Genomic DNA, 21,813 nt, shown 5'->3' with positions numbered 1-21,813 from the left:
GAAAATTTTGAGAAGGGAAATTATCAATATCATGGCTCACAAAATGCATGTGACTCTGCTACAGATTATGCACTGGGGCTTCCCTCTCAAATCACTGGTTTGTTTTCAATCACCTACCCATTTTTTTTCATAAAACATACAGGAATTTAAGATTATCAAATTATCTTTTTCAGTCACGTTCAAAAGTTATCACTTACAGCACTTCCTTCTCTCTAGGAAATCAAGCCAAAACTCAATTACAATACAATGATGTTAATAACACAGCTACGATTTTATAAAAGGATGAACAGAACTTGATAAGCAGGTAAGCTGAACCGAGTCAGAAGAAAATTCAGTAGCTCTCAGACCTCAATCTCCTGCGTCCAGCCCAAAGCAGCAATCACATACAGAGAGCAAAAATAATTTGCAAAGGATCAAAATATTTCAAAATAACTTTGAAGACAAAGCCTCTCCTAAAGGGACTCTCTTTAACTGAAAGCACTTAATGAGCCTTGTCACATTCAGGTTCTGTGTTGTGACGGGCCCATAGTAATCAGACGGATGCCGACATGGCTGCTATTCCAATCCAGTGAAGCATATTCAAAATTCCATACATCAGTGGTTGCACTCCAACTAATTTATTAATAAGTGATAGCATTTTATTGAAACTCTGTCTTTGGATACAAGAGTTGAACTGTTGGAGCTGATGTATCAAGACTGTAAAGCTTCTATTACCACTGCTGAAAAATCACTGACCTAAAAATGCTTTCATCTGTAGTTCCAAGCCCATTAGCGTCTGTTTGAAGATTCAGGTGGAAAAATTCCCCAAATGAAAATTTACTTCTTGTCAAATCCACTAATTGTGAGAGAACACACGGGTCATTAAAATCTCCCACTTGATGCTGCTGGATTTGTTGGAGGTTTTGTAAAGGAGCTATTTAAAAAGAATTATCTTGTGCAAAAGTCTGATGATGGATGACACAGAAAATAAATTTGCTTTTTAGTCAACTTTGCGGAATAGTTCTTATGATTGTGGAATTGGACTGAATCGGGGTAACTGAACACTGGATATCATAACAGAGTACACTACTGAATCCAGCGAGGAATGCACCTCTGGCAAAGGATGGCATCTGGTAACAAATGGGGTGCAACTTTCTACCAATTTTAAACATATCTTTGTCCTATGTGGCACCGTGCATGAAATGTAGGAACTACTACTTCAGCTGCAATGCTACTTGCAAATTTTAGTTTTGTTTCATTTTTAAGAGGGCATCAGTATTTCATCAGATGTCATGTGGCCTTTCCAATTTGACATCTGCTATTCAAAATCACCAGAATTTACTAACAGAGAAGGGAAAACACTTCACCATGTGTTTTTTATTAAAATCTGATATGAATATACTCCTCTCAAGTTCTCTATTACTGTATTTGTGTGTCATGAAGACCATAAAACACAAGGGAAAATATGAGGCTGTTAAGGATTAAGTTTCATTGTCTGAAGGTATCCGGAAATTTGCATCTTAGTGGGAAATTAGAGATTCTCTCACTGTATTAAGTCACCTGTTTTAAGAACGCAATTCTCAAAGCCTGGAAGAGAAAATTTCCTTGCTTTGAGCCCACGCCCAAACCCAAGCCCTTACACCCTCCCGCAGTCATTAACATTTATTTGAGCTTTGGAACATTTCACATATGTTTACCATAGATTCTAAAGCACGAAACTAGCAATGTTTTATGAGCAAGTGATGTACACAAGGATAAAGTAGAATCCTGGTTTTCATAGGTCCATGTCAAGGTAATCACAATCTTAATATCTATTCTCTGGGTGTTGAAGTCAACTAAAAAATAAAAATAAGTGGGCAAAAACTCTCCAAGAATGTTTTCAAATTTTTGCCCTGCTGAACATTAACGATTTTTCAATGGTGCTGCTGTTCCTGAATTTCAGAACGGTTTCTGGTCCAGGTTTTGAACACATGTGGTACTGGCGAAATGTTTCACAGATTCCCCCCTGCCCCAAATCCCCTTTTTTTTTAACTAGAAGGAACTAAACGGTTTATAGCAAGAAATAGAAGGCAGCAAGAGAAACCACAAAAATAGAAGAAGCTGCTCTCAATTAAGGATCTCCCCAGAGGCCTGTTGTTCCTACCAGGTGTTCAGAACTGCTTCTCTTTGCTATTGTCATTAGCTGTCCTCCAAGAGAGGGGCAAAAGTTTTCATTTATTTTCTCCAGCCGTACTAAACAGCACATTAATGCTGAAATACAGATACACAGAAAGTCTTCAAGGGACTCTGGACAAGGGCCCAGTATTACAGCAGGGAACTTTCAGAAAGCACTGAACATGACTGGTTTGAACATAAGTTTTGGAAACTATTATGCGAGTTTTTAAGAACCATGTTCAGAACAAGAAGACTAAGGTAAGAGATCTGGGAGTGCTAACTTCATGTGGAACCAGACAGTTACCCTCCTCTCTTCAAAACAGATCAGATACTATACAGACTTCATTCAGTATAATAGTTTTTACCATAAAAGCACAGATCTCTGTTAGGCTTCAAGAAGAAAAAAAAAAAGGGAGAAAAGAAAAAAAGGAGTCAATCACTTCTAATTTACTTGAAAATAAAGCCTTCACGTGAACAACCTACTTCAGTAACCTCATTCAAGAACAGCAATATAAAAGCTCAGAAAAATCTAAAGTTTATGCTCATGGAGGTACAAATAAGGAAAATGAAGGCTAAAGCCATTCTATAATTTAATGTATTCTGAAAAAAAATTGAGAACTTTAATATTTTGATATCTTAAATATCACTAATTTCAAAGATGTCCCCTGATTCCGAGGTAAAAACAGTGTTGGAAGTAAGAAAACTTATCTGAGAATAGGCTTGTGTGTTAGAAATGCTGTCCCGTATGCATAATGATGCCAACATTAACTTACATTTCACATTCGAAACATATATAGATGAACCCTCTCTTCTCCTCAGTTCAAAAATCAGCCTGGATTTTTGCTGTTTCTTAAGGACAATATATATCCATACAAACATTTACTCCACCAGTGCATATGCAATGCAAATCATTTATCTCATCAATAATCCTCATTTACATAATCAAAGGATCCTTTGAAAGCCTATTTTAAACAAAAAGGACTCCTGGTATTTTGGGTTCAAGTCAATACTTCCACTCTAGCTCCTTGTATCTTACTAGGAGCAAAAAGCTTTCCTATGTTCGCATAGTGCAGCCATAGCATGACCAGCTTCAGGAAAACACACTATTGCTCTGCAAAGGAATGTGTTCTCCTACATGAATTACTTTTCCAAGGTAGAGACTGAGACCTCATAGAAATATATTCTTAAGCATTTTACCTGCTTTGTCATTTGCCAAACACAGTCGATGAACTGAAGGAAGATGGGAGATCTGTCTGCATCAGCATGATCATCATCTCCATGTCCTACTCGCTGAAAGTCAAAACAAGTTTTTCATTTCAGTCTAGCGTGTGTATTTGCAGTACCATCACAACACTTTAAATCTGAGTAACTCTTAAATATGTTCCAACGGTGAACAAGACAAGCAAATCTTCCATAATGCTAACCTGTATTTTTCAACTACTAAAAATGCATCCCAGTATTCACTTATGGACATGCCTTTGCTATTGAGTAGAGCTGGAAAGACATTCGGTCAAAGCTGTGCCAGTTGTTTCCCCATCTTTCACTGCACAGCCACTTATTTCTGTTATACCAACGGGTCAAACTGGTAGGTATTTACTAAGACTGTACTCAAACAACACTTATTCCATATCCACCTGCCATAACTACATGTGATTTCTCCTAAACCATCTTAGAGTCAGAGCCCACAAAATGTCATAATAATTTATGTCTTAATTCCCCACTAGCCCATGTGTTAAATAAACACTTCATCCTTAAGCCAGAGCAATGGCTCCAGCAATTTTACCTTCTACGCACTTGGTTTTCCTTGTTTCTCCATTCGTAAGATTGCTAAAGATGAAGCAATGTGTTACAAGCTCTCTTCCTCATAAAAAAACGTGATTTTTTAAACTATTATGTTGAAGCCACTTAATTCTTATTTAGTTTATATTATACCTCACACACAGATTTCCTGTTAAAAACGAACAGGTCACAATTCTCCGATACACCCACACCATTAAAAGGAGGACACCAGAGATGATAACTAAAATGCAGCAGAGTACAGTGACAAAACATGCTATTCAAAATAAAAGTCCTGCAGGTGACAAACTGCACGCTAAATCTTTCAGCTTACCATTGCAAATCGGTGTCCAAAACTTATCCATTCTTTTTCTATAAGAACTTCAAACCCCTTGATAGTTCTGTAATAGCTGTCCAGCATAAGCATAGCCAGCGCGGTAAGCTGTGCAGTTCGATCCCAGCCATCACTGCAATGTACCACTACAGATGTTTTACCAGATTCAATTTTATCCGCAATTCTTACTGCTCCAGCAAGCAGCATCTTTAATAAACAAAACCAAATAAACACGCATATTAAATAGTAACCAAAACACTATTAAAAAGTTACAATTTTATACTCTTAAGGTTAATATACTTTAAGATTAATTACACAATCATCTGGACAACATTGCTTTAAATCAGAGCTTTCCAGATGGTGGTATGCATACTCCTAGAGGTACAAAAATTGTGTGGACTCTGTTGTTCAGGAGAGAATTCTTACCAGTTCTCCTTTATTCGTAGCATGTAGCCAAAGAACCTGGGAATCCTTCTCTAAATTTAATCTGAAATTCTGTGTCATTATGAAAAGACAGAATTACAGTAACCTATTCAAAAAACTGAAGGTTCAAAGTTTTTAAAGTTCATTTTCACAGTAATCAATCACTCTTTCTTCCTCAGCTTTCAGTTCTCAACTACTAAGTTTAAAGAAAGGGACGAACTATCCAGTTAATCTGAATAAAAATACAATCCAAACAAACCCAGCGCCGCCTGGCTGGGAGCCTGTGCTGAGCTCTTGGTGCATGAAGTCCACATTGTATTGAAGCCATGAGCAGCGTGGATTCAGAAGCACGCTGGAGTGCCAAGGATGGAGATGGCACAGGACTGAGATCACCTGTGTGAATTTGTTATTCTCCCTCACAAAAATACCCTCTCTTGTGCCCTTTCTGCTGCTCTGCAGTTTCTTAAAATCTTGAATAATCTGTCTCCTGTGAAAATTTGTCTCTGTAACATGACCTATCATGACACTGAAAAATATGTGAATAAAGCCAACCACCAGAACAGGACAACAGAGAAATTCCTATTCTGCATTCCAACATCAGAAAATAGAATCTTGCAAAATACTTGCATTTTTCCCTTCCCAGGCATGTAAAAACATCTTCTGGGAAGCAGGAAAGACAGCATCCCCTGCAGAAGCTGTTCACAAGTCTTCAAAGCTATTTCAAGAACCATGCTTTAGAGACAATTGTCATTGATTATCTTTCACTGATAATATCTTTTATGGTAAAACTGAAGGATGCCAGGATGGAAATATCAGGAAACCATACAAATGCATCTATGGGAGAACAGAGCTTATGGTCTGAACTAGTTAGTTGTCAATTACTTCAGTTACAAAGCTCTACCATACTAAAAAAAGTGCAAATGTTAAAACAGTTTGGTCTTCAACAAAGGCAGAAAACTAATCTATATAACATACAGGTATGCCATAGTTTGCTTCAAATTGTCCTTAAGAGAACACAGATGCCTCTGAAAGAGTACAGCCAAAAATAAAAGGATATAAGAGATACAGGCAATAAGCAGAGAATCGGAAACAGAAACCAGAGTTACTATTAATTCAGTAAATATCTGTGCAGTAGGTGAAGCATTTTATTCTACTTTGGACAAAATCCTTTAGAAAACAGTTTCCTCCACAAACTATTATTATTCTTTATAGATGTTTCAAAACTTAGCAACCATCACAATATTTCAGTTAAGGCTCCTAATGAATAGCTGCCTTTGGATTGGTTTAGAAAATGAGAATGGTTTAGACATAATTAATAGCACAAGTTCTTCCCTGAAAGACAGAAAGTACCCTGGAGGGCATAAGGAAACATCCTGCATGTGCAAAAAGCACCAAGTGACTCTACTCCTGCATTACTACTGTCTCCACACACACAGAGATGCTACTGGTGCCTCTCCAGACACTCCTGGACCATCTTCAAAGTGCTGTGGGTGCCAGCACCAGGAAGGTGAACTTCCAGTAACGTGTCACATTAAACTGGGACACAGACACACTGGTCTGAGCCCAGAAAACAGAACATGCATTAGAGTAAAGCTGTGGATTTGTTGATTGCTATTACAAGTCAAATCAAACAGGAAGGCAAGCAATTCTTGGATAAACGTACAAGGAGATGCTATAAACACCATTAACACACTAACGTCAGCTTTTAAGAAATCAGATTGCAGTTTGTGCCGTCAATACCGTAACATGAAGTATCACATACGGGACAGATTCATGAAGAATGTTACACATGTGTCAACTCTTTAAAATATTTTAAATGAAATTTCAAATTGCTATGCTATTTTCATCTGAGCAGCAGTGGTATCAAGGTCATTCCTGCCACCACCTGAACCCAGGAACCCCATGCAGTCAGTGCCAACGAACAGTGACCACTGGCCTGAACAACTCCACTTTTCCAAACAGACTATTGTATTTAAGGCCAGGCCGATAAGAAAAGGTTTCCAGATACTCAATTCTCAAAGCTGTTTGAAACAGTACAACTTCAAGAGAACACGAAAATTAAACTGTTCCCAAAAGATCATTAAATTTGTTTAATTCTTAAATGTTTGCTCCCTCTACTGGTTCTCCCGCAGCAGTTAGCAAGCACCAGTTAATAGAATAGTAAAACTAATGAACAGTCCAAAATACGTTTTGCATGAGTGACATTTGAGCCAGTTGCTAATAACACAAATTCCACTCCATTCATATTCATCATAAACAGGGGAATGAACGTGGTAATGAAATAATCTATTCTAAAAGCCTTTCAGAGGCTAGTGAAACAGACTGTAAAACTGAGTATGGTAGCGATTTATTTTAATGTTATGTTAAATAACAGAGCAGATTATAACCCAGTAGAGCACTGACTATAAACAACTCATGAAAATGTAGGTGGCTGACACATGGACACTAACATTGCATTGAAGGAGGGAAGGATGAGTGAGACTGCAGAATTCACAGTCAAGTCCTTTTGGCAGTTGTTCAAATATTATCTGAAGTTCCCAGGGCATTCTTCCAAAAAGCAAGGATAACCCTGGACTGCTCGCAAATATTCCCCCTCAATAAAATAAAACGTTGTCCAACACTAAATATGATACTGTGCTATTAGGAATTAACTCATCACCTACCATACATAAAACTGGAAATACAAAGTTATTATGGAATGTTTAAAATGCTATGTTCTAAGTGACCATTAAAAATTAAGCTTTTTTACATAATTATCCTGATCAAAGCAACATGCTTGAATCTAGACATGATTTTAGTAATATTTTCAGAAATGCAAGTTAAAAACATGGTTTAAAAAAAAAAAAAAAAGATATTTCACATCAAAAGTATTTTACCCTTATATATTCCAGCCAATGCGTGGAGTCCACATTTGATAACCACCGAGCCTCATCAATAGTAGGATAAACTATTTCTTTAAGTTTACGCAGGGATTCTCTCATTACATGTATATTATGAATTTCCAGAAAGACCAGCTCTGCATTTGGGTAGGCACTTTCACTTTCATATCCTCCACCTTTTGCCTGTCATTCAAAAAGGAAAAACAGACAAAGAAAAGAACATGTACAGGATTTCAGTATAAGGTTGAGAGAGTTATTTTGGTCAGGTTTCAGGATTTTCTGAGATTAAGGGTTATTTTAGTACTAATAAAAACGTATTTTGGCTTTTGTTTTCCTAAGAAGCACTAGGTATTTATTTTAGGTGAAAGAAATTCTAATTGTATCAGGCTACACTTGATAATACATCCATACACCTTCTCCTTTTTACTACTGAAACCTTTGGTCTTCTGTGAGCTTCACCGCATCATTTCTCAGCTGTGTCTTCATGCTGCCTTCAATTCCTGCTGGGCTTTCCGGAATGCTACAAGCAACTTACCTTCCTTCCTGTGTCCTTTTTAGAGAGCCTTTTTTATCACTTTTCAACATCAAGTTCTCCTCATCCTCATCTCTTACTCAATTTTCAGCCTCGTAATAAAGATAGAACTGCTAATGCTGGTTATGATACCAACCTACCTTGTTTGTATCTGCAACACTATTCTGCCTGGCATCAAAGATGATAAGTTTATGTGACTGAGCATTGGCATCCATAATTGTCTGCAAATATTTTTCATCTTCTTTGCAACGCTTATCATTTGGGCCTACTGATGGCTGACTGCATCGAGTTATTGTTGCTTGGCTCTCAGGATGAATCCAGGATAAGACCTGGAATAAAATAAAATTATTTTAGTTTGCTATACTAATATAGAAGCAGCAGACCAGAGTGAAATTAGACAGTCACACTGACTACGTGGCATAATTTCCCGGCAAAACAGAAATGCAAATTTAAGGACAAACCGATGCAAACCGATATTGATAGCACACTAGTACTGCTCATCCCAAATATGAGCTTGAAATACAAAGTGATTCTAAACATCTTAGATTTTATTTCTAATAAAAACTAAGCCGGCTACTCCACCTTACTAATTAGGAAAAAAAAAAAAAGAATAGAGGAAGAAAAACTGCTTCCACATGGAAGTCTATGGACCTGCACACTACCTTACTAAGCAGATCTATAGCATGAAAATTGTCACCTTCTAACATATTTAAAGGGGTTCTTATGCTACCTGCAAAATTTGTCTGTTCTCAAAAAAACCCCACCACTAGCTGTAACACATTCCACACCAAATCAGAACACAAGCTAACAGGTGAATTAGCATCAGATATTACTGTGGCTTAGAAGTGTTAACTCCAAACAAAAATTATTACTGGCACAATAACCACATTTGAGCTACTCTCTTCAGCTCTAAACCCATCAAGCCTAATTCTTCCTTCTTTGCTCCCCACTTTTAGGAAGGAAGCCAGCCCACTGCTATTTAAAAAAACAAAGCCTAAAAGAACTCTGATAATTTCTTACAAGCTACAAATGTGTAGAGCACTTATATCTCCTTGTAGAAGTTTCACTTACTGGAACTCTGCCTTTTGCTCTAAAAGCTGCCACTTTTGAGAGGTCATCATCCTTTACGCTGGTTGGCACAACGAGAACAGCAGGATATGTATCACAAAGCTCATAAGAGCTGTTAATTTTGGATATTTTCCAACTCTCATTGGGCAAGCCCTGTATGAAAGCAAAACATGTTTGTATTTTTCAGGTTAGACCTTTATATTTCTCAGTTTGGTGCAATGAAAAATTTTATGTGCTACCTACTTAAAAAAAACGTGTCTACATTTTTCTTTAAAATAAGCTATAAACTTTAGGTCTTCATATTAAGTCATAAACCAAAACACTGAAAGTCTTTCCTATTTACTACTTTTAAAACTGATATGCAGGATAACCATTCAAAGAGACTGCTCACTCAGATAAAAAGTGATCGTATAGTGAAATAAAAATACTTTTCCAACTAGGAAACTGTAGGTTCACCATGACAAACAACATTTACTTTTCTGTTGAATGTTTCTTATTCAAAATCAAATTTTTATAAAGCCTACATTTTCTAGAAACAGCACTTGGAAAATCTGGATTTAAGAATGCATCTTAAGACAGACCAACTTGATTCTCAAAGTCAGGCCACTTGCATTTTATTATCTAAACATGAGATCTAGATAGACTCTGTATGTAGCTTGAGCTGAAAATTTTGAGTTTTCTTGAATATTTTTTCTTGTTTAAATGGCTCTGGGGGATATGGAGAAAAAAGTAATACATGAAGCACTTATATAACTTACCTGCCTCTTATATTCTGCAATTGGCTCATACACTTTCCAGCCATTAACAGCAAACTTTTCTTTATAGCTGAATGCAAAAAGAGGCTAAAGAAAACAAAGCAAAGGCATAAATTACTGTCTGATGGGCTGTATGCACAATAAGCTCCAAAAGAGTAAACTTTATAATATTTTAAATGTAACACTTCTAAAACTCTTTAACAGCAGACATGAAAGCTTCGGTCAAAACTGGACAACACTGTGCTACGAAGAAAATGAAAGACAGTTTCCTGCTCTAAGTACATGCTATATAATTGACAAAATCAAGATAGGAAACAGAGAGAGTAGAAGTTATGTGTCTGTGATCATACAACACATCAGTGGCAAAGCCAGCATGAGAAAATTGGTCTCCTACTTCCCAACCAATTACTTACACACAGAAGCAAATTAAGCAGCATTCTGCGGCTAACTAATAATAAGACTAATTGCGCCTATTTCTTGTTTAGGGCAGAACTTCTAGACCGAATTATCTACTGCAGAAAATAATAGTCAATATATACATATTTTTAATCAGCAACATTAGGCAAATCTAGATCTCAAGGGTTACGTACAAATAAACTAACTTCAGCGATAGCAGGACAGAGTATAATGTTTTACGAATTTATGCAAAAAGGAAACAGGGTCAGAGTAGCTTGCCCGTTCTGGAACAGATTTTAAGAATCAACATTTCAATGCTTGTTATACAGCCCTTGTATTTCCCCACCTACACTTTCCAAAAAGAGAAGAGCCAGCGACAGTCTCCTCTACATCTTAAGACTTACCAGCCCATTAGACACAGGAAATGCACGTGTTACAAGGTTTTCAAAAATTTCCAGTCTGTTCTGCTCTTCCTGTTTATAGGCCAGCCGCAAATTTCTCATATCCTGTCAAAAATAAGTTACATTATTTCCCTCCATGATAAATTAAAACAAAACAAATAGTTATAAGAAATTTGACTGAAGGCATATTTGTAGCACTAAGTCACTGACCTATCTAACCCACATTAGAACAGAGTTCTGTAAGTGTTCGTATCGCATGACTAAGATCGTCATTAGAGCTGTAGATATCATAAAAATAGTCCTTTGAATTAACTGTTGGGACAAAAGGCAGAAGTGTTTGAGACTGCAAGTATCATAAGAGGAATTGAAATACATTATCTAAATGAAGCTGGGTTCAAATACAGGGAACTGAGCAGACAGAAAAACAGCACACGTGCATGCAGATTCCTCTTACAGAAAAAATGAAATTAAAATAATACTAATAAATATCTATCATGCCATACCTTGCAAACTATTTCTATACCACACGAGTTGTCTCCATGGCTCTGTACTCCAATTTTTTCAACTCTACTTATGACTCCAAGGGGAACATCAACAACAAAAGGTGGATCCTGAAATTCATGTATAAAACAAATGAGTTTTGTTACATTAAGAGGAACATAAACTAAAATTATTCATGTATGTTTCATTAGAGGCAACTATTATATAATTCCTGTTTAACAGACTGCTGTGGAACATCACGCTTCACTTACACCAAATTGGTCACTTTCTGAAATCTACTTCAGTAACATTCCTACCTGAAACAACATGCAGACAGATAGTGAAGTCTTACCCTTTCAACACTTTTGATATACATTCTGAAGTCCGTCACTGTTAGTGTACCACTGACTGCTCCCATAAATGGACAGATATACATAACATCTTTAGCTGGAAAAAAGACCAATTAAAGCTTTGTTTTACTATTATAGACATTTGTTCCATAAAAATCTAGTTCTATTTAAAAAACAGCAATATTGTTGCGGTTCTGTAAGATTTTGATGCTCAACCTCTACAGGAAAGCCTGCTCTTCTGATACTGCCAGGACTGCAAGAGCCATTTGGATCTCAACAATGAAAACAATCGAATTCCCCAGTCCTGCTGCTGCTCAGCAACTATGGAGCAAGTGGGGCTGGGGGCAGCTCAGGGGCTGCAGGCAGCACCCGGGCTGTTCGCAGCTACAGTAGCTCCGCTCCCTGCGCCAGGGTGTAGAGCACCCACCTCACCCCAGACAGAGCACCCAAACAGGCAATCACTGATGTGCACACAACTGACCTCCAAGGAAATGCCCATATCTTCATTTTCACTTTTATTTGAAAGAGTTTGTATTCTTTCCTAGCCAAGCACTGTGCCACTAATGCACAGCTTGCCCTCACAGGCCAAAGTGAAATAAATCTCATTAAGAACTGGAAACCAAGTTGTCCGTAATGTCATCTTCTTTGCTCTCACAATTTTGAAGCTTTTGAATCTAAGACATAATCCTTGGCATCTTCAAGCAAAAATACAATCCATACACTTTCAAGGAACAAACTAACTCTTGAAAAATAATGATCTATCTATATGGAGCAAGTCATCCTCTGGAACTGATTTCTCCTTCCTACATTTGGATTTAAAAGACAAAGAAAAGAAATTCACATCAAACTGACTAATCTAAAGTGGCATTAAATTAAAATAACAAAAGTCTAAAGGAAATAATATTCTGCTTTTAAATAAATAAACTAGTGATTTAACAGTATTCACTGCAGTACTCAATAGTAGGCTTACCAATAACTTTGATTGATTCTCCAGGAAAAAGTGGAGCCTCTTCCATCTGTGCTAGTTTGTTTCCATCCCGCAGTGCCTGGCAGAAATCCAAAACCATGAGTAAATCTCACTTTCCATCTGCACTACATTGATACATTTTGATGCAAAGTGCTTTTACTATCAGATTGCTGGAACGCAAGAAGTGCATCTTTTTTACAAGGCACAACTGTATTAAACAGTACCTTAGTAAAAACCAAACAAACAAAACAAAAAACCAACACCCCCCCCCCCCCAATTGGTATTGTAAATGTTACACAGACATACAAGTTAGTAACATATTAGTAATAAAGCATTTATACAACAATTAGTTTCACATGCTAGCTACATATAGCAAACAAAAATATGAACAATATCAGCCCAAATTTGTGATTAATAATTTGTTAGTCTTTTGCTAAGTGCAGGTATTATTTTGAGTATTTTATCTACTTGAGAACATTTAAAGCTCATACTATTTGTTTATATTCTTAAAGTCGTTTATTTAATATTTGAGTACTTTCATCTGAGAGAATTATATGGCAGAAGCTTTATCTATTTAACATTTTAACTTTGTATTTTTGATAGCAAGAAGTCAGAAATACCCCACAATGTTCTACTTCAATCAATACCGTACTGAGTGCCACAGGTTGTGGAAGAGGTCCATTTTAAGAATTTTGGATCCAGAAGGTCAGATTAAGAATGAAGTAATAATGAAATACAGAAGAACAATTAGCAATTTTAAAATAAGGACTAGTTCCATACATTTTCACTTAGGCAAATGGCTTCATTCCTGAATGATACAAGATTAATCCTTTGGGTCCTTTCTTGGCAGCTAAGATTTAAAATGTACTAAAGATTTTAGTTAAGAATAAAAGTGTTTGCGGTACTTTTAAGGACCATGTGAGAAAGTGACCTCTCTCAGGTCAAGGTGATGAGACATTAAAGTTTCAACCTTTTACATCCTGAAGTGAGAATAAATATAATGAGCTATGTTGTGGTAAAGAAATAACTCTTCTCTTGTATTACAGCTCTGATCCAAATACAGATAATTTGTAGGATCTGTCTGCCCTCATTAATAAATAATTCCTGAAGATATTTAATTTGATCTCTGGCTTTAGATTTTCTTGGAAACTAACAGAACTTCATATTTAGCATCCAATCAGAAAAGAAGATGATGTGTAGAGAATTAACCAATAATTACAAACTAGAAGGAAGGATGTGCTCTGTCACACAGGGGCTTACCTGCAGTATTACATTTTAGACTACATTACACTACACAAAAAACCTACCTAGAAAATAACCAGTTAACACACTAAATTCTTTCTATGGATTCTCTTACATGAGAAATATAAGATTTCTATGTACTGTACAAGTACTAATATATAGTACCTTGCTACACAGTTAATGAATGAAAGATGAGTAAAACTTGCCACCTGATCAGGTTCTGCTTCAGAATGAAAGCCATTGTGTCCATCCTGAATCTCCTGCTTTGCATGAGGCAGCAGTAGGGCAAGAGAGAAGTAACAGGAAAAAACATGCAGACAACAGGTGAAAGGACAGAATCTTTTTTGTTTCTTTTTTTTCTTTTTTTTTTTCTTTCTTTCTTTCTTTCAAAAGACAGCATATACTTTAACTCCAGTTTAGCTAGTCAAAATCTTCCACTCCTGGCACAAACTCCTTTCACAAAAGGGAATCCAAGCTATTAGCACTATCCTTTTAATGTTATTTGGCACAACACAAAATGAAAAAATTTACTCCCTTCTTAACAAGAGAGTCAGTGCTGGTAGATAAGAACATAAAAGTATGCACTGTCTTTTTAAGACAAACAACATTATAGTGAAGAAAATGAATTAAAAGTATGCCACATGCTTATCAAGAGAAGAAATTGAGTACAGCTTGCAATGGTAGCATTAGGGGGAAATTCATGCAATCTTTCAAGGAAAAAAGAGGTCAACATCAAATAGAAGTATCTAGACAATTTAAAAAATGCTTTACTGTGTAAACAAGTTGTTAATTGAACTTTTCAGCTTTTTTGTTTCACGTATTTTTCCAGCAAATTCTGTGTTGGTGCTGGGAATCTAGTCGGTAACTTCACAGAACGTAAAATTACTCCTAATAGCAAAATATGCAAATAATTCACATTTTAATGTTAATTTATTTTTGCATCATATTGGCAGTGACTCCTGAATATTAATTAAATCTCTTTAATAAATACAACATCCCTGCATGCTTCAGAAAGAAGGACAAATGTTATGGGGTCATATGAAGTAATTGTTTTAATACTTTCAGACAAAATTGTTCTTCTGCCTTCTTTCTTTATTAACTGGAGCAAAGTTGTGTTCATGACAGTCTATTATTCCCAGTTCACATGCAAAGAGTTCACTTGATAGACCGTAAAATTAGCCACAGTCTAAATTTACAAATGTTTGCTAAAGTCAATTTTTCTTTGTACAGTGTTTCTACGGAACCCTCAAAAAAAAAAACTTAGGAGACAAGCACAGCAGATTGTTGAAAGATCAAAGCCTTCACAAAGAACAATGAATAACTGAACAAAACCAATCAATTTTTGTTACTCAACCCGGAACAATTATTTCTATTAAAAAAAAAATCAACTTGTGAATTTGTATGATTGGACTAAACACATCATTTTCAAATATGTAAACAACGGATGAGAAAAAGAAATCATTCAGGCTTCATCTCTTGGTTTGAGACTGAACAAGAGGTCTTTGTTTGAATAAAACTGTTGGGCACATTTCACGAACAATGTCAGAACACTATCCAGATCATTTCTCACTCCATAAATGTTACTACAAGAGAGGGACAAGAAAACAAGGCATGCTCTTTTTATATCTCCAATGAACAATGGGTAAGATCTAGTCTCAAAATTATCATTAAAAAGATGCAGGTCATTGCATTAGTGTCTAATTTCAAACCTAACCTTCAATCCTCCGACAGGGTGGTAATGATTCATGTAAAACGTACAAAGGCAAGCATGAATTGGTATCATATTTAAATAGGATAGACAAAGATGTGATGCTTTTACCACGAATATTCTTTAGCATAGATAATGGGTTAGAGCTGCTAATACAGTACTCTGTAGTCCAAAGCATGTAAGCCTCAGTTGCAAGCATCCATTTTGTCAAAATTAATGTAACAAAACTGAAGTTAGTATTGCACATTTGTAACATAATTTAAAAATACTGCTCTCTTATACATTGACTTTTATTGCTCACGAAAACATTGTAACATATATAAAGCATTTCTATGGCAAAGAAGCTGTTGCACTGCATAGCAAAATGGTCTGACTGGTTCATAAAAACCATTAATGAAGTAAAAAAGAACACTTGACACACCGAGATCTCACACAGCACAAAAGACAAACAGGTAGGAGGCCATTGGACTGCTAGCCAAAGGTAATCTTACCCGTATAACAGGCCTCCTGTACACCTGTTAGTTAAAATATAAAATGTTATCCAACAAAACACAGATTGGATTTGTTAAAGATATTATATCTTACTTAATCAGATTTTTCAGAAGAACTCTACTTCCAAACATTTTAATTATAGCCAGATTGTGAAAGAACAAAACTATGCAGATCTAGTAGCAATCATTTGCAGAGTTGTTTTGGTCTAAAAACAATCTTGCCACTTCATTTTAGTGATGTAACAAATGCCAAGCTCTTTTGAAACATTCATTCCTAATCACCCTTTTATCCAGTTACAATGTGCTATTGTGAAAAGAGAAGAAAGAGCCTGGTAATCCTTCCAGGTGGAAGACAACAAGCCTGCAATAACAGCCAGGAAGCGTAACCACCGTATCTTTTTAGATTCCAATGGAAAAAGAAGTATAGCGACAACTCATCTTATTTCTGAAGGTGTCTGTATTCGGCTAATATAATCTAAGAAATTTTCATTTGTATGAACCCCTCATGCAGGAATACTCTTGAGGCAGAGAGGATGTCAAAGACACAGACAGCTGAGTTCAGAGTGAGATCACGTCACTGTCGGGTTTAGCGAGCAGGAGCTTGCTCAGTGCTCCAGATTTCATCTGCAGCCCCTTTGCTTCCATTTGGTTCCACCCTCCCCTACATTACATCCTGGTAAATTACACAGAGTAACATGAGTAACACCATTAGATACAAGAATTTATATATTTACCTGTTTTGGCAAACATATTGATTGAAACATTTTTTTTAAAAAGCATGAAAGAAATTAAGAAACAGAGAGTTCCTGGTAAATCCAGCAGAAAGCAACAGAACTGCCTGACCAGTTCCAGAAGCAAACACAAACCACTGGCCCTACCTGAAGTTTCTGAGTTGTTGTAAGACAGTCTCTAATTGCAGCAATTCAAGGTAACCAAAGGTAATGAAGACCCAGAAAACTGAGCAGCACGCATCAAAAGAGAGAGATGTCTCAAAGGAAAACTGAGTTATAAACGGGCATTATCTTTTTACATGTGAATTCCATAGTAATAATGAATAAACGCAGCCTGTTAGTGGTCCTGAATGTAACTAAAGATATTCTAGAATAAAAAGTTCTGTTACGCACAAAATACGGGTTTTCAAAACACAGCAATGCAATGATGCCCAAAAGAATTTATACAGAAAATTCTGAATACTGCCAGGCATATTTATTTCTTTTTTTTTTTCATTTCTAAGAAGCAGAGAATGATGTAGAATTTTAAATGGGTCTTAAAAGAATTATTTCTGTTAAATAATAGCCAAGATGAGTTTGGTATAGAGAAGGAGGTTATTTAGAATCAAAAAGTGGTCTTTATTCCAGAGGAATGCATTCTATCTCAGAGATAAACTGAACACCAAGCTTACAAGCTTGGATTTCACTAAGTCCTTGATCTACAGGGCAAATAGAACATCGACAGCTGTAATGCAAGGCTTCCCACAATGTTTTATCAAAGATGTTAGCCTTGACCTGAAGTAAGCATTTGCAATTCTCCTGCCATAGTGTGGAAGAGTGACACTTTTTTATGAGTATAAGCTGCTGACTGTGCCAATAGTGTGGAACTCTGTGAGGTGAATTTTTAAGCAGACTAGGGTCAAAAACATTTTGTGGATTCATCTTCAGCCTTGGGTTGAACCTGATCTGCTGTCACAAAATCTAAAATATGCTGTTTCTGGAAAACAAACTTTTTAATCACAGAGCATACTAGAAAATAATTTAAAATCCAGTTAGAACCAAAAAAGACAAAATTTCATGTGGTCAGTTTGCATGAAGACCATGAAACTGTTTTAAATCTAGGAAGAAGAATGGATCTAGAGAGCAGCTGCCTGTGTTCCTTAAAGGGACTTGAAACCCAGGGGACTTTTGTCAGTTTGTAAGAGAAGGAAACCTGCTCCACTCTTGATAGTTCAGTTGGCTGGCTGCATATAGGAAACAGCAAATAAGCATGAAAGAATAGGGGTATAAAAGCATATTGGAACCTATTAGGTAAACCATAATGTGCAATCACTACCTTAGTAACAAAAATGTTGCTGGGAGGGAATGAAAAAGGTGATTGTTTGTTTTATATCAAATTCTCTGTCTCTGGTGAAACCCCATGAAAAATGACAGTCATTTATGTTCTTTGCATGGTAACAAAGACATACGCATCTATTTTTTGTGAAATCTGTGGAGCTCAATTTTTGTACTCTGAATGACACATACTAGAAAAAATTCCAACATGTAACTATTAATCTGCTTTGCAATTTTTTTTTTTAATGTGGTAATAAAAAGAAAAGACAACTCAATTTTGGCATTTTATTCAAAACATTGACTTTTCATTTTCCTTTCACCCCTCTCTTAATTTTTATTCACTAGACTTCAATGTCACTATTCTAAACAGAGGAAAACACAAAGCAGATTCAAAAGACTCCTACGTATGATGAGATATTTCTAGTTCTGAAACATTCAGCGATCACTTAAGTACTTACCACCTGATCATTCACTCTTTTATCTTAGACAAATCAATGCATTCCTCAAGGCACTTACCCTGTAGTCTCTGGACACACCTTCTGATGGGACAGACCCTGAAATCTGACTAGAAATGGTTGCAGCTATCAGCTGTTTACACCATTCCACGTGGGATCCAGTCGGGCTACAAAACCAGAACATTTCAAGTTATTTAGCAGTAATTCACAATGTACACTGAGAATAGCAGAGCAACTGAGCACATCAAGAAAACAAGACCATAAACGATCAGTAACATCATAAAGATCAGCTTGCTTTGTGGGCAGAAGGCAACTATTTCGTTGATCAAATTAGGGAAAATAATTTTACTAGATCTTATCAGAGATGTAGAGATATCAGTAAGTTAAAAGCCAGTTAGGGCCCTAGGGCCTTTTTTTTTCTGAAAGCCAGCCATGGAATGAGTTTGGTCAAGTAACAGGAAACTCCTTACACTTTCCTTATTATTATTTCCTGATTATTCAGTAAATCCTCAAAATCAAATTACTCTGTGCTAGTATTTAAAAATTTAAACTACACTAGTGTTGTATTTTATATTGATATTAAACGTAGAAAGTACATGTTTTCTAAAGGGTAACTTCTACTTAGCCGATTTTTTTTCCCTATTCATAAAATAATCTCTGAGTAATCTTCAGGATGGTCTTTCCTACACCACAACTAGGAATTCTGCAGGGTAAGGTGTTCATAGGAACCCTAAAGACAAGCATCTGAACAGCAGAATCGCACTAAATCTCAGATGATGCGTTTTCACCTGAACTAGTGCTGCTTACAAATAACACATTATTGGGAGTGGGAAGCAATGATGGGCTTTGAAGTGCGTTGGTTCTGCCTCAAAACATGCCAGTATCTGAAGAAAAACTGGGACTGCCAGAGGGAACCCTTCCCTGGGCGCCTCAGCTGATGCCTTAGATAAATGCCATTTCCTCAAACAGTTTAGTTGGGCTCTTCTACAGATTTAGTGCTCATTCAGAAGCCAAACACAGAAAGAAAATATTAATTATTTTTTTAGTATTCATTCATAAACTAGCTTTAGATTCTGTGTGTATTCCGTGACACTGAAGTGACTAACTGCATACACATACCCTGTACAATACACCACATACAACCAATACACCACAACTGGACATTAAGAAGGTGGGATAATGGCATAAGATGACCAATTGCTACTTAACTAGAGGTCTTTTCTTACATTAAGTCTGCTAGAATAAAGAGATATAAGGTGAAGCTGCATGCAACAACTTCATATCTGAAATGAAAGCTCTTTCAGAACTTCTCTGATAAATTTTAGTAGCTTTCTCCCCACCTTCAAAATTCTACACAGTACTACATCGCAAAATGTTGTTTTGCAACTAAAGCACATCTGTTATATTTCTGCTTAAACAATGAAGAATACCCTCAGGTTAGTGCAGACCCCAACTCCAGATTCACTCAAACTTGTCACTTAAGTCATGCAAAGAAGTGCATGAGCTAAACCCCACAGTAATGCCCTTCTGATCTTGTATATTTCTCCTTCTCTCACATCTCTTAATTTCTACTGCATCTCTTTAGCCTTTGCCTATGGTTTTATTTTGTTTGGTTGGTTGGTTGTTTTTTCAGAATAAGCATGTACTTGTTAATTACGAAAATGATTTATTTTTCTATGGTTTATCTTCACCAGGAATCACATCCAACAAAGTTAACAGCAGCAGGAAAAAGAATGTGAAAGCAGGTCCACCTCCTGCAGGCGGTGTCTCAGGATGTACCAGTGCACCACAGGACGCTGATTGTACCGAGGTGACTTATCACCACCTGTCAAGCAGGACACATCCCAGCACACGCCTTTTCATTCGGTCTCATCTGAGGCCACGCACATTAGCGTAGCCTAGTACAACAGACATTATAACTGACAAACAGACATTATAACTTTTCCAGGATAGAACAAGATCAGGTGAAGAAAGATGAAAACTAAGATAAGAAAGTGCACTAAGATGTAAGTTTTGGTGACAGAAGATGGACATTTGACTTCCACCTTCGCTAGAACGATGCAAAACTCCACATTTCTCCTAACAGAAAAGAGAATACGAAGACTGGAACCTGGCACTGATTTTTAAAAAGTCTTTTTTAAGGTGTTGGGTTTTTTGTTTGTTTGTTGGTTTTCATCTAAGTGAAATTTCAGTTAGTTTTTATTCCTTGTTTAAGGTTTTTCAAAATCAACCCTGAAGGCTGCCTGCAGCTGGAAACTTGGAAGGAATCGCTCCGCCAGGACCTGCTGCACTCGGTGCGGTAACACCTGGCGCGGGTGACACCGCGGTGACACCCCTGGTGACACCCGCTAACCTGCGGCCAGCCCAGCGCCTGCCACGGGACACGAAGCCACCGCACACACCTGGGGACGAGCTGACAGAGCGGGGGGACACCGCGCCGCCTGGGGACTGTGACACCTCTGCGGACGAAACACACGCACGAAAAAAATAAATAGGGAATAAAGATTTAAAATCTGAGAACGGCCTCAGAGGAGTTCGCAAAGATCAGAAACTATGCACTGCCCCCCCACAAAAAACTCGGCCAAAATCCTGCCGGCAGCCTCAGCCTGCGCGCAGAGGGTGACGTGAATGACAAGAAATACGCAACCGCGGGCAGGAAACTTTGACAACGGGCAGCTCCCCGGCCGGGGACAACCTGCGCGGTGGCACAGAGCAGAGCACGGCCCGCAGCCGCCGGGGCCGGCCGGGCCCCGCGGCTCCCGCCGGCCGCACCGCTTCCGTTCCGCAGCCGCTTTCGGGGCGCGGGGCGGGGAGGCCGCCCCAGGCCGGGTTCCGCGCTCCGCGGGTCGCCCGCCGCCGCCTCCCGGCCCCGCGGGCAGCGCAGGCCGCGGCGCCCGGCCCGAGCGCGGGAAGCGCGGCCCCAGCTCCCGCCGCCGGCTCCGCTCACCTGTCCAGCGTCTCCGTGCTGGCCTGCCGCGACCCTGCCCCCGCCGCCGCGGCGCCCCCCGCCCGCACGGCTCGCCGGCCCGCGCCGCCGCCCTCCACCGCCGGCCCAGCCGCCGCCGGCCGCTCCATGTTTCCGGCCGCCGGGATGGCGGACTCCCGCCCCTCCGCGGCGTCTCCCCGGCCGGGCCCGGGCCCCGGCAACGGCCGAGAGCTGTCACCTGGCGGCGGGGCTTACCCACAGGCCTCCGCGCCGCCGGGAGGGCGGGCAGCGGCCCCGCGCGGCGGGGGAAGGCCCGGCCGCCAGCGGCCCGCGCTGAGGGGACAGCGGCCGAGGGGCCTGCACGCCCCGCAGCCCCCGGGCAGCCCCCTGCTGGGAGAGACGGACCGGCCGCGAAAACGTCTGTCACAGGCAAAGGGTTTAAAACTGACACC

The 21,813-nt window shown here is 38.4% G+C and overlaps 1 protein-coding gene across 6 annotated transcripts in view; it reads right to left on the bottom strand.

Moving 5' to 3' along the window:
• The window catches only part of MTMR1 (myotubularin related protein 1), a 37,603-nt gene extending 15,999 nt beyond the window's left edge, over nt 1-21,604 (bottom strand). The window contains exons 1-15 of one of the 6 annotated variants that reach the window (XM_065643321.1): nt 21,383-21,604; nt 20,838-20,894; nt 18,497-18,602; nt 15,936-15,959; nt 13,946-13,996; nt 12,498-12,573; nt 11,530-11,624; nt 11,201-11,308; nt 10,701-10,802; nt 9,904-9,987; nt 9,149-9,298; nt 8,218-8,406; nt 7,543-7,728; nt 4,244-4,450; nt 3,331-3,423 (exon numbers count right to left, since the gene is read on the bottom strand). In XM_065643321.1, coding sequence (XP_065499393.1) covers nt 3,331-3,423; nt 4,244-4,450; nt 7,543-7,728; nt 8,218-8,406; nt 9,149-9,298; nt 9,904-9,987; nt 10,701-10,802; nt 11,201-11,308; nt 11,530-11,624; nt 12,498-12,573; nt 13,946-13,996; nt 15,936-15,959; nt 18,497-18,602; nt 20,838-20,894; nt 21,383-21,510 — 1,656 coding nt within the window. In that variant the 5' untranslated portion in view covers nt 21,511-21,604. The remainder of the gene's footprint in view (nt 1-3,330; nt 3,424-4,243; nt 4,451-7,542; nt 7,729-8,217; nt 8,407-9,148; nt 9,299-9,903; nt 9,988-10,700; nt 10,803-11,200; nt 11,309-11,529; nt 11,625-12,497; nt 12,574-13,945; nt 13,997-15,935; nt 15,960-18,496; nt 18,603-20,837; nt 20,895-21,382) is intronic. The other 5 variants (XM_065643322.1, XM_065643323.1, XM_065643325.1 and 2 more) reach the window with 5 other exon arrangements.
• Between the last annotated feature and the right edge of the window lie 209 nt (nt 21,605-21,813).

The sequence above is a fragment of the Caloenas nicobarica genome, chromosome 12 (assembly GCF_036013445.1).
Source record: "Caloenas nicobarica isolate bCalNic1 chromosome 12, bCalNic1.hap1, whole genome shotgun sequence".
Taxonomy (NCBI): domain Eukaryota; kingdom Metazoa; phylum Chordata; class Aves; order Columbiformes; family Columbidae; genus Caloenas; species Caloenas nicobarica.
Note: the sequence above shows the minus strand (reverse complement) of the source record. Positions and strands in the feature narration are given on the sequence as shown.